Source organism: Mugil cephalus, chromosome 1 (assembly GCF_022458985.1).
Source record: "Mugil cephalus isolate CIBA_MC_2020 chromosome 1, CIBA_Mcephalus_1.1, whole genome shotgun sequence".
Lineage (NCBI taxonomy): Eukaryota > Metazoa > Chordata > Actinopteri > Mugiliformes > Mugilidae > Mugil > Mugil cephalus.
The window spans coordinates 27,720,721-27,735,265 of record NC_061770.1 but is presented as its reverse complement, the minus strand read 5'-3'; the positions used below and the strand labels follow the sequence as shown (position 1 = coordinate 27,735,265).

General features: G+C 40.6%; 2 protein-coding genes across 2 annotated transcripts in view; both read right to left on the bottom strand.

Annotated features, from left to right (window-relative positions):
* Positions 1-626: 626 nt before the first annotated feature.
* Positions 627-9,439, bottom strand: LOC125009082 (suppressor of tumorigenicity 14 protein homolog). Its single transcript, XM_047586681.1, has 14 exons — positions 9,092-9,439; positions 7,823-7,982; positions 7,608-7,738; positions 7,396-7,466; positions 7,080-7,273; positions 4,890-4,922; positions 4,532-4,760; positions 3,209-3,345; positions 2,891-2,988; positions 1,627-1,727; positions 1,375-1,508; positions 1,153-1,257; positions 968-1,075; positions 627-772 (listed from the first exon to the last, which is right to left on the bottom strand). The coding sequence occupies exons 1-14, from the start codon at positions 9,131-9,133 to the stop codon at positions 642-644; spliced, it is 1,674 nt and encodes a 557-aa protein (XP_047442637.1). The 5' UTR covers positions 9,134-9,439; the 3' UTR covers positions 627-641.
* Positions 9,440-11,165: 1,726 nt separating this feature from the next.
* The window catches only part of LOC125009001 (potassium voltage-gated channel subfamily D member 1-like), a 40,493-nt gene continuing 37,113 nt past the window's right edge, over positions 11,166-14,545 (bottom strand). The window contains exon 9 of the mRNA XM_047586461.1: positions 11,166-14,545. This exon is cut by the window's right edge and continues 795 nt beyond it. The gene's annotated coding sequence lies outside the window, so the exon portion shown is untranslated.

The window sequence follows — 14,545 nt, the reverse complement described above, 5'->3', positions numbered from 1 at the left end:
CGACACAAAAGTGTCTTTTAATAAAAAGCCCGGCTTTCATTAGTGGATCACTGAAACTAAAATGACCCACTACTCAACATTTCTGATGTATTTTTATGGAACCAATCAATTTAAAGTTTTTAATGTCTGTTTTACACTTTGTTCAATATTTTGTCTGTGAATGAACTAAAAGACATTGCACTTGAAAACCTAAGAGTGATTCTTAATGCAATATTAAGATATTAATATGTTAGCCGAAGGCTGAAACAGACTAACAAATTGCATTATGGGAAATGTCGAATTCATATGGCTTAGCAACAGCTGCAGATTTATGTAGCTTACATGAAAACATTTACTTGATTCTTTATACATTTACATAAGTTTTATAACTCACTGCTCTTGTGGGATGAACTAAAATAAATTACACACTGAGAGTTTAACATCTCAATCAGTGGCAGTTGCTTCAATATTAATAAAATGAGTTTAATTTCTCCCATTGCAAAAATCTCAATGAGCAGATGCCCTAACCATGACCCTCTGCTTACACCGTCACAACTCAATAGATTATCTTCATCTCTTGATTAGCAGACATGTGTCTTGTAAGGCAGAAAAATAAAAACATCTCAATATAAATGATTATTTTACAGACTTTTCAAATAATTTCAGCATGTCTGCTTACATCTTTCACATTTGGACTCATCAGATCCATCGCCACAGTCGTTTTTCCCGTCACACATCATCTTCTCTGAGACACAGCGGCCATTTTTGCAAGAAAACTCCCCTTTACATTTTACTGCAAACAGAAACACCAGCAGCTCTGAGTTTCACACTTTTTACATTCAAACACGCCAACTTCTTTTCAATCAAAGCTCTATTGAACAAGTCTCACATTTTCACCTAGGCAGCTGATATCCTGCAGTTTTACGCCCTCCTTTTTCAACTTGTTTACATTTACAGGATTTGACCAAGTTCTTGAAAGTTGACTCACCACAGGTTTCTTCATCTGTATTGTCTCCACAGTCATCAACACTGTCACACTGCCAGAGCTTAGGTTTACACCGACCATTTTTACATTTCATCTGAGTCGCTTCACAGGCTGTTTAAAACAAACCAGCTTTCAGATCATTGGTGATTCTCTCGACAAGATAAAACATCTCAACATGTTTAACTCACTGCAGTTGGCCTCGTCGCTGTTATCTCCACAGTCGCTCCAGCCGTCACACTCCAGACTCTTGTTGATGCAAAGGTTGTTGCTGCACTGGAACTTTCCCGGACAAGCTGATTAATATCATCCGACAATCAGGACAAAATTAAGGAAGGGACTAGAATCTCAAAATTGGCGATTAGCTTTACAAATGACTGCAGCCCTTAACACAGAACAAATATCTGCCTTACGATTGGTTGGGATGAAGGCTTCGTACTCAGCGGTGAAACCCTGGTCAACGTAGGATGAGTCTGAGTTGAACTTGACGGTCATCTGGTTGCTTTGGCTGGTGATCACAGTGCTTTTTAAACCATGGCCACACAGTCTGTAGCAGAAAGAGATAGCAGCTAAAGATTCAGCTGAACAATGTAGGATAATGAACCTCAGCAGATCCATCAGGAGTTATGATTTTATGAAGTGAGATACCAAAAAGAAATCCAGACCTTTGACCGTTGACTTCTACGTAATCACTGGAACACTGTTTACTTTCATTTCCCACTAAGAATGTGTTGAACTGAATCTTCACAAACTTGTCTGTTGCCACCTGAAATGGAAAAGTAATTATGAAATCCTACATGAAATGAAAGTAAATTGATTGAAATTGATTGTAAAGAGACACAAAATAATAAATCTAACTAATATTTATAATAATAAAAACAACATTTCTGTCAGTAAAGTCCAAGTCTCAGTTATTTAGTTTTTATCTTCTCTTTGATTTCATCTGCTGATTTCGACTTTTTGATGAAATATATAGAAAATCATTTCTGTTGTTAGGTCGTTACTAAGGTTCGGATTATTTGCTGTAGTGGTGAACTTGGTTCCATTACACATAGGAGTCTATTGACGTGACGGATTGTGTTCCAGTTATTAGTCAGACCCCATTTATTTCCATGAAAACGCGAAGCACACTCGGGGAAAAAAAATTACATTTTGAGAGCAAAATGTCCATCAACATGAATATATATTTAATTATACTCTTTATTTTGTTGGCAGTGGTTGTATAATCACAATATTACCTGAGAGGGTGTGCTTAAACGTAATTTGAGCACAACGGTGATGCGGTTAGGGTTAGGGTTAGCAAGCATCACCATTGTGCTCAAATGACATTAAAGCACACCCTCTCGGGTAATATTGCTTAATTAAAGACAAACATCGGAATACAGTGTATTATAGATTTGTTCACAATATACAGAAGGGGCTTTGTAGCAGCTATGACAGACTTTTCTGGTGCTGGTGATAAACCCATTCTCTCTGAGAAAGCATACATCAGGTAATTCAGTGTTGTCAATAAAAATTGAAATGAATTATTGTTTTTTTTCAGTAGATTTGATCTGCACATCATTAGAACATCTTTTGAAATAAAGTTCTACAGTGATTGATGTTTTGTTGGAAACCCATAAATGTGTTAGTCTTCATGTAAACCGTTTATCCTCTTCAACATGAATCATGTTGAAGAGGTACTGATCATGTAAATGTAGCTAGTGTGGTCAAAATAGACTGCTGATTGAGAATTTATCCATCATCCAATAAAAACAGCCAGATAACAGACGAGGAGGAAAAGTTAAGTTATGGTCAGGTTTCTATAATCCTGCTCTCACATGATGAATCTTTTTTAAAGTCACTATCAGGGGTTCATCCTCGGCCAAGAATTAACCCCTTACATTTAAACAATCGCATGATTCTCCTCATTAGATCAGGTGGATTTACCTGGATGCTCCAGACACATGAGGTCCGTGGAGGGTAGTTGGATGGAAAGAAAGGTGAAGAGAGAAAGCCTTTGTCTGCAGTCAGTGAACCTCCACACTCTGAACAAGACACATGGCCGACATGTTAGATCTTCCACTGACAAATCAGATCGCACTCATCTTAAATGACAGAGTGACTGAGGAAACTAAAGGCCAGAACAGTCTGAATGTCTTCTCAATGATTCTGTTCCAGATGATCATTATTATATTTTACTATACAGAAAGGTCCCATTAAACATGTGAGCTACAGCATGAATGACCAAACACACTCCAGTCTTACTTGGTTCGGTCAGAGGGATCTGAGAATAGTTGGCTCTGAAGCCGGGAAAGTTCTTCTCTTCGCTAGTGACCAGTGTCAATAACATCACGTTTCCAGAGGACAGGAAGGACAGGGAGTGGTGAGGGTATCCACACTGCCTGAGAACAAGGACACAAATACAGACTTAATGCCCGATTTACTGAGATCCCAAATAAGGGGCTGCTAAATTGCATGATCTACTAAGACTACATGTGTACAAACTAAAATTAATTGACAACAGGTGCAAAACTGTTTCCGGCAGAGAGAACATGGGAGAGCAAAATTAAATAATGATAATAAAACCTCAGCAAATAACACAGGTGGCTTCAAAACAGCATTGCTGGATAGGAGATATGTCTCAAATATTGTTGCTTCTGTTGTTCCGAAAATGTTGATGTGAGCAGAATAGATTGGTTCCTTCTCCATTGTCTTTCATTGAGCCTGTGCCTCCTCTTTACTTTAATAACCGCAACCATTTATGCCACTGCTGCATCAGTTAAGACTTGGCTTTCAAACACAGGAAATATAGACGCAAAAAAACAGTCCGTTTCAGCTTTGGGAAAATCACTCTGCCTGCACTAAATAAACCATTTGCATTTTCTCTGCCCAATATTTTGCACGTCCTGTCAGAAACGGCCGTGACTGTGGATTCATTAAGCCAAACACACTAAATGGACTGTGAGTGTTATGTCACCCGTTTGACTGGCGCAATCCTCATTGTGCGCCCTTAGTAGATCAGCTTTGTCATCAGTTTGTAATAAAGTTTACGTATGTTTTTGCATGTGCAGACCTTTGGTAAAATCAGGCTTTAAGTGTCTTCTTAATTTATGGTGTTTTGTTTCTGAGAAGCAACAGAAACACCACGACGTAACTTCCTCTGCTCATTTTTCTTCAAATATTTCAGAGGTGTTTTCAGACATTCAGAACTGAGTGAAACTCTTTGACTACTAAAGAGGAACTTCTCAGCAGGTTGAAGAACCTGTTTTACTGCTGAACACACCCTGCAGGGACATCAGAGTCCTGGAGAACGTCCGTCCATCACTGCACCAGAGGACAAGTTAAACCAGCAGATGTCGGCAAAGACACCACTTTCTGTAAACTATGAATCGTCCAACGACTGATTGTGAGATGGACTAATTCATTGTTTAGTCTGTAAATCAGTTAACATTTCTATTATAACAGGTTCGACATTCTGTCTTCACATGTCCAAATATATTCAATTCACTGTGATGTAAACACAAAAATAAAAGCCAACTAATCAATGGAAAAATAAGAAGACTGTGGTATGGTGCTTATTGGTCTCACTCTGTCAGAGCTCGGTGCTCAATGGGAGCAAGCGAGTCATAGATTTTGATGAAGTCTTGCTGACAGTCGTCCTCCAGGATCAGAGTGTGGAAGCTGAGTCGAACTCTGTGGCCCTGGTCGGCCCGAAGCCTCCACTGCAGGTACACATTGGGAGAGTATGAGGAGTCTGGAAATCCTGGAGACTGAACGAGTCCAGAGTTACGGACATGGATGTTGAAGGTCTTCCTTTCTGGAAATAAGAGGGTAACAAATAATCATGAGGAACAAATGTTATGAAGAATGGAGTAGACACATTATACAGACACACAATTAGTCAATACCTCCTAGATTATTAAATATATTTGACTCAAACTCTGACCTGATGAGGTCCTGGTCAATCGTGGATCAATTGCTGTGAACACAAAAAGAAAAGTTTTACACCGTGCCACTAACAGACATTTAAAACCCAACTCAAACCTCTGCCACCAGTGTTTTTATAAGAATATCTCCTCAGTCAATATGTACAACAGACCCATGAAAATGTTTCTGATTGAATATCATTACAGGGCTGAATGGTTACCAGTCTATAGCCCTGACACGGTCTTAGTAAAATGTATGGAAAGATTCCACTGGACCTTGACTAATATCAGTTTGCCCTCCACACGGCTCTCAGCCACATTGAAAGCACCCAAACATACGTCAGGATGCCATTTCTTGACTTTAACTCATTCAACTCCAACAGCCCCAGTCGACTGGTCAACAAACTGCACAAACATCTTGGAACCCCCCTCTGTTGCTGGATCAAGGACTTCCTGACAGACAGACTTCAGCATGTCAGGATGGGGAACCTCCACATCCTCCATCATCGTCCTCAACAGTTCGGCCCTCTTCACACTGTACACCAGGGATGTCTAAACTTTTTTTCTCCTGAAGGCCGCATACAGAAATCTATATAAAGGACTGGGCCACTCACTAGGTAACATATACGTCCTCCCTTCAAATGCAATACTGTTAGTAAAACACCAAATGCAGGTAAATTACAATTGTCTTCAATTTGTTGAGGCACTGATCAGGAAGTCACCATCAAGGTTTCCCATGTAAGGTGATGACTTCTGCTGCTTCATAGCTGGCTATTGTGGCACTTTCTTGAGTTCTCTTAGCATGGAAAAAATACTGTTGCTGTTCGGTGCTAGTGTTGGATATGAAGGTTTGATATTTCGCTTTGTGATGCGCCTCACATCATCACATCATGTGTGGGTGATAATCCATTTTATTTTTAGACTTTTCAGCCAATGAAAAATGGACGGTGGGCCGCAGTTGGTCCCCGGGCTGTATTTGGACACCCCTGCTTTACACCAATGACTGCGTCACCACCCAAGATACTAACACTGTCATCAAATCTGCTGATGACACGACTATTGTGGGACAGGTCACCAGAGGCTCCACCCAGGGAGGAGGTCCGTAGGCTCCACACAGGGAGGAGGTCCAGAGGGTCCACACAGGGAGGAGGTCCAGAGGGTCCACACAGGGAGGAGGTCCACAGGCTCCACAGAAGGAGGAGGTCCACAGGCTCCACACAAGGAGGAGGTCCACAGGCTCCACACAGGGAGGAGGTCCAGAGGGTCCCCTGAGGTACCCGGAGCGAGGCCTGAGAGTCCCGCTGAACTTAAGGAGAAGTGCTGGGGATGGCAGGCTGGAGTTGGAGGAGCAGAGAAGGAGGTTCAGGTCGGCGGTGCCGTCTGTCCTCACGGGGAACGTGGTCTTTGGCAGCAGGATGGATAGACTGTGTGGACTTGATGGGACCCAGAGGGAGTGTGTCATGAGAAGTGCTTTGGAGACCTGGTTCATAGACCACAGTACGTCTGTCCCCCGATTCTGACTCCACGGGTGGACACAGTCCGTTTGAGTTTATATCCGTCCCTCAATAGACAAGGACAAGGAAACACCATGAGACGCGATCCATGCTGTTGCGACAACCACATTGCTCTGGACACTTTTGACAACTACTTTTGTATATTTGTTCATAATGATAATTCTCCAATTTTTTTGATTTCACTGTCTATTTTATTTTGCTAGGTAATACTTATTTCTGTTTTTGTTTTACTTTAATCTCATTTTAGTTAATTTTCTTGTGTTTACTTTTATGTGCAACAAAGCTACTGTGACAAAGTAATTTCCCTTGTGGATAATTAAAGTCTGTCTCAGTCTAAGTCTAAGTCTACTTGAGTACTGTTGCTGACCATGTCCATCCCTTTATGACCACAGTGGACCATCTTCTGACGGCTACTTCCAGCAGGATAATGCACCATGTCACAAAGCTCATATCATCCGGAACATGACAATGAGTTCACTGTACTCCAATGGCCTCCACAGCCACCAGATCTCACTCTAACAGAGCAGCTTTGTGATGTGGTGGAACGGGAGATTATCACCATAGATGTGATCAGATCATCAACTGTGTGATGCTGTGATGCCAACCTTTTACTAGCAAGGTGTACCTAATAAAATGGCCAGTGAGTTTATGTTTTGAAGAGAGTGAAAAGGAGATTTCATTTAAAAGCTGTCAAACCTCTTGAGAGCACACTGTTGACATCCAGAGGGTTGACCGGCTGTATCAGCAGTCGTCCATGTCGTCCCATCGGTCTTCCTGCCTGCAGCTCCAGAGCCTCAATGGCTTCGTCCAGCAAGGCCTGCTGGTGGATGGGGACGTCAAACTCTGACTGGTAATATACCACGATGCTATCGCTGCCAACGTCTCCCTCACTGCAGCAACACGGAAACACAAGAGGATTAGACACATCAGGAATAGGCTCTGATTGGTGCTTAGCTTGGCTCTGTACAGCATTCAGAAATTAACTTGTATTTCATCTAAACACACAAGGTACCTGAAGGCATCGACTGTAGAGCTTTGGAAGTATCTATCCAGCACAGAGTCTTTGGCGTAAATCAGTTTCAGCTGAAAGAAGAGGTCTCATTCATCATCATTTGTTTACTTCCGTCACCTTCACGTCAATGTTACAGGTGTGATCTGTAACACTGACATGAAGGTGTGTGGTTCAGTGGACACCCATGATGCTTTGGGGCCATCCAGTCTCACCTGTCGACCAACGAGAGAGGCCATTCTATTGAACTGAGAACTGCTGGGATCTTCATACTCGGGCAGGAAAGGCTTGTTACTGATCCCCATGGAGCCAATGTAAACCCTCCTCACTCTGACATCATTGCGTACTGAAGACACAGAAGGGTAAAAGGTAAATTCACCCTGATCAGCTGACTGAAAACCTGAGCACATGTTTACATGTGTGAACTCACAACGGAAGTGCCAGACCAGCAATCCAGTCAGTAAAGCCAGAACAGCAGCTGAAACCACCAGGACGACGCCGATCAACAGCTTCCTGCATCCGGGTTTCTTCTCCAACCTTTTGGAGTCGGAGGCCTGCAGGCACTCAAGGGTCGGGTCCAAGTCAGTGCCCTGCAGACAGAGAAAGAGACGAGGCCTTCAACAGCAAATATTTTACTAAGATCAAATCATTTTTAGGTCCTACTTTGCATGACCTTTCTCTTCTTAATCTGCTTTGTTAAATTGTTGATCGCATCTGCGTCTTCGGCATTGATTAAGACAACTGCAGTCTGCTGTATGTAAGGAAAAACATTCCTTTCTCAGCTAAGCTGCTGGTGAGCTGATTTATATCAAACACTCAGGAATTATTTTAATCAGTCCTCACTTAGATTTCACCACTGAACTTGTTTGGATGAATATAGAAGCAATCAGGAAAATGTACTCCAAACGTTTAAGACCATTGTCATTCTCCTGGCAGGTGTCATGTTTCATATCGAGAGTAATCTGGGCCCAGTGCTGCTTGTGAAGTGAAGCAGGGTGTTGCTGAACAGGAATGTCTGTTTGTCTTTTCAGCTAATAGAAGTTTGGCTGCAGGACCTAATGTGTTGTCACACCATCTTTCATCAGTGTATGAAAATGAGTCCACACCCTGTTACTGTGACTTTAACACTCAGAAAAGGGTTGGGCTTAAAGCTGCAGCTCCCAAAAACTTCAACACAAACACCTGCTCTATCCAGTCCTTCTACTTTAATGTCTGTTCACATGATACAGTCATCAATAATAGATGATAATAATTAAAGCCAGGAATATTGACCCCTGGAAACAGATAATGAGACTGAAAGACTTTTACTTTAACTTGTCCTGAAGGGTCATAGGGTAATAACCTCTACCCTCTCCTACCCTACTACCCCACTATCATTCTCATGTGTCATAACCACTTTTATTTTATTTTAGACTAAGAGTATTCGGGAGGTGTCTTTCTTCTGTTTTTTTTCTTGTATGACCTGTATGATCAGAGGAGAATGATCTGAACAAATAAAAGTAAAAACTAATTAAAACTGTTAAATAACAACTAACAATCAGAACATTCATGGATCACCGATCTTATTTTAGGGTTTTCTGTAAAACACATTCAGTCCTGTTTGTTCTCCACAGAAACCGGAACTTTTCTGTTTTTACAATCAAGTGAAACCCGTTTCATGTGACGTCACGGACCGGTTAATTCCAGGCACTGGACTCACCTGTACCGGGATGAATTTCGCTCCTGAGTCCATTAAATCCATTCCTCCGGACTCTCGCTCAGTCGATACCGTTCTTACCGTTCTTCTGTTTAATCTCCGCCGTTTGTTGTCCGCGTTTTACCGGTGAAACTGTCCCGCTGTCATGGCGGCGACAGGTGAGCGGAGATACGCGAGACAGGTGAGAGGAACAGGTGAAACAGATGGGGGAGACAAGTGAGAGAGGTGCCTGTGTCTGCAGATCAGGACGAAACAGTGGAAGAAGCTGCGGCTGAGAATCTGTTGGTTCGAGTTAACGTCAGAGAGCAGAAGTCGGTGTTTTACCTCCGTTCGCAGAAGTGGAGCAGAGCAGAGCAGAGGGGGCGGAGTCAGCAGAGCAGAGGGGGCGGAGGCAGCAGCTGGAGCGCAGAAGATTCCTGAGCTGCAGATTTCCCAGCAGTCCCTGCTACAATGTTCACATGTGTGAAGAGTCAAATATTTAAAATAGTTGTAAGAACAGGAACCTCCTACAATCATGTAACAAGTCAGAGAGATTTCCACGTCTTTCATTCTTAATTATTCTACATTTATATTTCATCTGACCTCATATTTTTCTTGATCTTAATACAGGAGTCACATACTGTATGTAAAGGAACATGAGCTTACACAGATCAGCCACAACATTATAACCATTTAAACTGTCCTACCTACCACTCAGATGTTTTCTCAGAAACATTTACAGTGAATCCTTTATGTGATGTCAGAACATCACTCAGACTGACTAGACTGAAGCCTCTGGTGAGCATATGCTGATACACTTAACCCTAGAACACTAACGTTGGGTGATTTTCACCTAAGTCATTGTCGCCACATGATTTTCTTTCTGTTTCTGCTGTCTGATTTGCAGTGTAGGAGAGCTTCCAACGTGGTTTTTATCCACAGAGTTTTAAACTCTACACTACACTATTCTACACTATTTAAACCTCAATATCCCACCAGCCATCAGTCTCTTATGACTGAAGAATCTCCTCAGTCTTCTCAAAATCCATTTGCCTTTTTTAAAAACCCCTTTGGACTACTATGTCTGGATGACTGAGATATATTTTATTAAAGAGCAATTCATTAAAGATTCTGATTTGATACCCTTTTCTGCTTTATGAGACATCTCATAGTTGAAATTAAAAGTAATTAACTTTACAGTATTGTTGCACTACAGTTTATTTTGATGAGAAGTATTTTTTATCAGATATATTACATAGGGTGAACTATATCCCACCCTGGGTTATATTATATTTAGGCAATGAGTTTGTATATTTTGAAGTAACGTCATGTGGTTTGCAGCAGTGTTTATGCTGGTGCTACGTGTCAAGGTAATATTCACATGATTAAAGTTTACCAACAGAGCATCACACTGTCTCCAGAAGCTCCCCATAGAGCCTGATGCTGAAAATCCTTTCACCAGGTGTAGGACACAAATACAGCTTAGTGGTCGGCATCAACATTCTGACAAATGGGATGTTCATATACGTTTCTTTCTGGGTCAGTTTGTGCTGCAGTTCAGGCCCTGAGTCCCTCATGCCATTCATAAGTACGATCCTCAGGGGTCGTGACGTCTGCTCATTTCTACTGTCTACAGTGTCCCTTATTTACATGTACATATGCATGTGTGTTCTTCTTATCAGATATTTTCTCAAGAAGAAATTAGTCAAAACAGCTGCTAGAGAAGACACTTGGTTAAAGTGCACACATACTGTATCTCATTAACAACCTCTGCTCTCGGAGCCACTAAAACATCTACTGTTGACCTGGACACAGGTTCAATAGGATACCTCAGTTTTGAGTCATTATGAACATGGTCCAGGTAGCATTTAGCATTCCCATCGACATTTACTTCCATGGATTCATTTCTGTGTGTAATGTACATGTAGGACACTAGAGGGCACTGTGCCATCAGTTTGTACTCACCTTTTTGCTGTCAGTCAGTAGTTAAAATAATAATAATACATAAATATTTATTAAATATTAATCATAGTTAATGATCAGATTATATTATTGAAGTCGCTAAGTGAGAAGCAAACAGAAAACATAACACTACATGTTCTGGTTTCTTTTGACTTTATTAGTGGAATGGAATATACACCTCTGTGCTTTAAAGCTGTTTTCTCCTTCATACATTCATCTCTCTCCTCTCCACTCTGAGACTGAACATTAACTAATCATTTCATCAGAACTTCCTGGAGACGCATCACGTTTTAAATATATGACTGGCTGCTCTCCTGAATCTTCACTCAGATGTTCTTTGAATAAAAGCAGCTGAACACCTCGTTTTAACTTATAACCATAAAAAACATTTCGTACAGTTTGTCTGTCTGGTTCTATGTACACAGGAGTGTCTCCAGGAATCAGGATGAAAACTCTTCTTTAGATCTTTACAAAAACATGAGACACATTTGAATGAATGAATCAGTTCTTCAGTTCATAAGATCATCATCCAGAACCATGTGAATTTTAACTTATCAGCTGTTGCTGAAGCATGTGTAGTAGACCGTGACTCCCAGCCGTTATTCACAAACCAATCATTTAACATTCACTTAACATTTAACCTGCGTCACTCTGCTCGTGGCTAAAGTCAAGAATGAACAACATATAATGAAGAGGTTTGTAAAGCATGTTCAGTTAAGACTTTTTCATGTCTGTAAATTCATAAATTCGTTAACTGAGGGATTTGATGAATGAACATCAATAAAGTCACATCTCTGTGAAATTAGTGCAACTGTTAATAACTAATTAAATCACCTCTGTTCAGTCCTTAGTGTCCCTGAACAATGTGGACATTTAATTCTTTCAACTGCTTCCATCCTCAAGCAATGACAGTCTTTATTACTAAGTACTTTTTGTCCATATAAATACTCTGTCCATATATACGGAGTCCTCTGGTGTGTGACATGTATTTATAGCAGAGCTGGGAGTCAGATTTACAGACAACAAAGTGAAAACATTAAAAGACATTTGATTAAGTCCAACACTCGGTGTGTTCAGTCTCCTCTCATCGTCATATCGCTCTAAACCACGGGAGAAAACAGATAAAATACCTATAACGGTATCCATGCATATTTGTGACTGCTCATCATACAAGCACACACATTCACACGAACACACACACGCTCTTTGCATTCTGGCGAGGAACATGCCTGAATGATTCTTTAATATAATCATCTCTAATCTTCTCTGTGGTGCAAACACTCATCTGGAAGGTTTGGGAGGGAGGGATGATAAAAACAAACTAACAACTGGTAGGAGACTAAAATAAGAGTCGTCATGCAAAAGGTGATGATAGATTTTCCTCATTGTGTCGTGTTTTTTTTCTTTTTTTTCTCTCTGATATGGTTGATAAGTTCTGATGATCAGTAGTGCTACTTCCACTGTATGAGGTTCATGCACAGAGTCAGAATTTCATCTATTTTTTTTCTCTTTTTTTGTTTGAGGATGCCATTGGAAGATGCAGGTGAAAGTTTATGATACAAAATATGTTACAGCATGATCATCTAGTCTCTGGTCTGTGTGTCGCACTCTTACAGGAAACGTTTCACCAGAGGATTAGGTCACATGACCGACGGCGCACTCTGAGAAAAGAAGTGTGTTTTTTAACACACATGGTGGGAATCGACATGTCTGAAACTCTCATGTCCTCTTTTAGGGCTTCAATGCTTCACAAACCAAAGGGTTAGGATTGACTTCAACCAACAGAATGCATCGAATGAAGCTGTAAGGAGTGGTTCAGTGTAACAAACATCTTATGAATGATGGGTTGTATGCACAGACTGAGCGGCGTTCTAAATGAGAAGAGTGTTTCTGAATGTTTTCTTACTAATGAGCTTTCAGCAGCTTTCATCAATATCCACATAATGCTCAGCTCTGCACATGCTCAGTTCATTCAAGATAGATCCATTCTAGATACAGATAGACAGATCCCACATTTAACATGTTTCTGATGTTCCTGTAGAATAGATGTGGAGCTCATCACAGGTTCCTTTAAGCTCCAGCATGTCACACAGTAAGAAGGTCATGATCTCATATTTAACCAACAATGTTTCCTGTCTTAAATAAACAGGAGCTGACATTTCCACTTGAGTGCTGCATGGATTATCTATTTATTTAAGGGTGATTAATGCAGAGCTACTCTAGTGGAGTCTATTAATAAACATATAGAGCTGGAAATGAGAATAATAGGTCACCTTAAAATGATTCATGTAAAATTTTGTTCTTTCTAGATCTGCAGGGAGCTTTGAATTGCTGACCTAGAAAATGGAGACACAGAGACAAATTCATGGATACAAAACTGAATTCACTGTGTTATCAATATTTTTCTAATACTTTTTGTGGATTACCTTCTGTTACATCATGACAATATGGCTAATAAGGTTGCAAATTAATTTAAACTTTTGAACTCAGTGTACAGAGAACGTGAGACATCTGTTCAGCAGTAGAGACTCAGGAATAAACTATAATAAATAAAAGAATAAATAATATTCACAGGATCTTTGAGTCTTGCTGATGTGCAGGTCGAGCTATTCTGTCAAGATTTCTTGTTACCGGAGCAAATGTCCTCTTCAGAGAAGTTGAGTTTGATGCAAATGATTGGTTTTTAAAATAATTTAATTAACGTGCTGGAAATAAACATATTTTTTCCAGAGTGCGCGTCATCGAGACAAAGGTGATCTCAGAGCTAAACAGTTGTTGGTTTTCTTGTTTCCTTTCCCATTTGAATCTATTGCAGGAAGAAAATATCACATAACCAATGAATGTCTTAGTTGCTTTATATTTTGTTCCCTGCAATAATTACGCACACATTGTTATTGTTACTGGTATTATTCTGTTCATTTTGATGCTAATTTCCTGCTTGTTTTAATGTTGCATATTTTGAAAAGTAAAAGGCCCTTGATCCCGGTCTTAGAGCTACAGCCAGACTAGACAGGTTCAGGGTTAGGGTTAGACCAGATTCATCCAGTCCTGAATCTGTAGTTCAGCAGTTCTCTTTAGAAACCCAGGTGAGACCGGTGCAGCTCAGAACCGGTCCATTCAGCCCAGTTCAGGTCCTTTAAGTAGTAACTAGGTCAGTGGAGGCGAACAGCAAAGGTCAGTTTGGTTTGTGCGTTAATCTGTTTCATCACAGAGACTTCCAGATTTCTTCAATATTTGCAGCTGTATTCAGATAAAAAACTCCAGAGTTTTGTCTCATCGTTCAATTTCATGACGTGCTGACCAGAGCTGCTGAGGAGATTCAAACGCATTCAAACTCAGTCTGACTGATGACCTTTCTTTCATCCTCTTCATTTGCATTGTAACCCACAGTCTTTCTATTTCAAGGAAATGAACTCAGCAGTGCAGCTTCTTCTGGAGTCAGACTTGGATAGTGGAATGAAAGAGAAAATTTCCTGTTCTGCATAAAGACACAATACAAACCTAGACACATCTTTT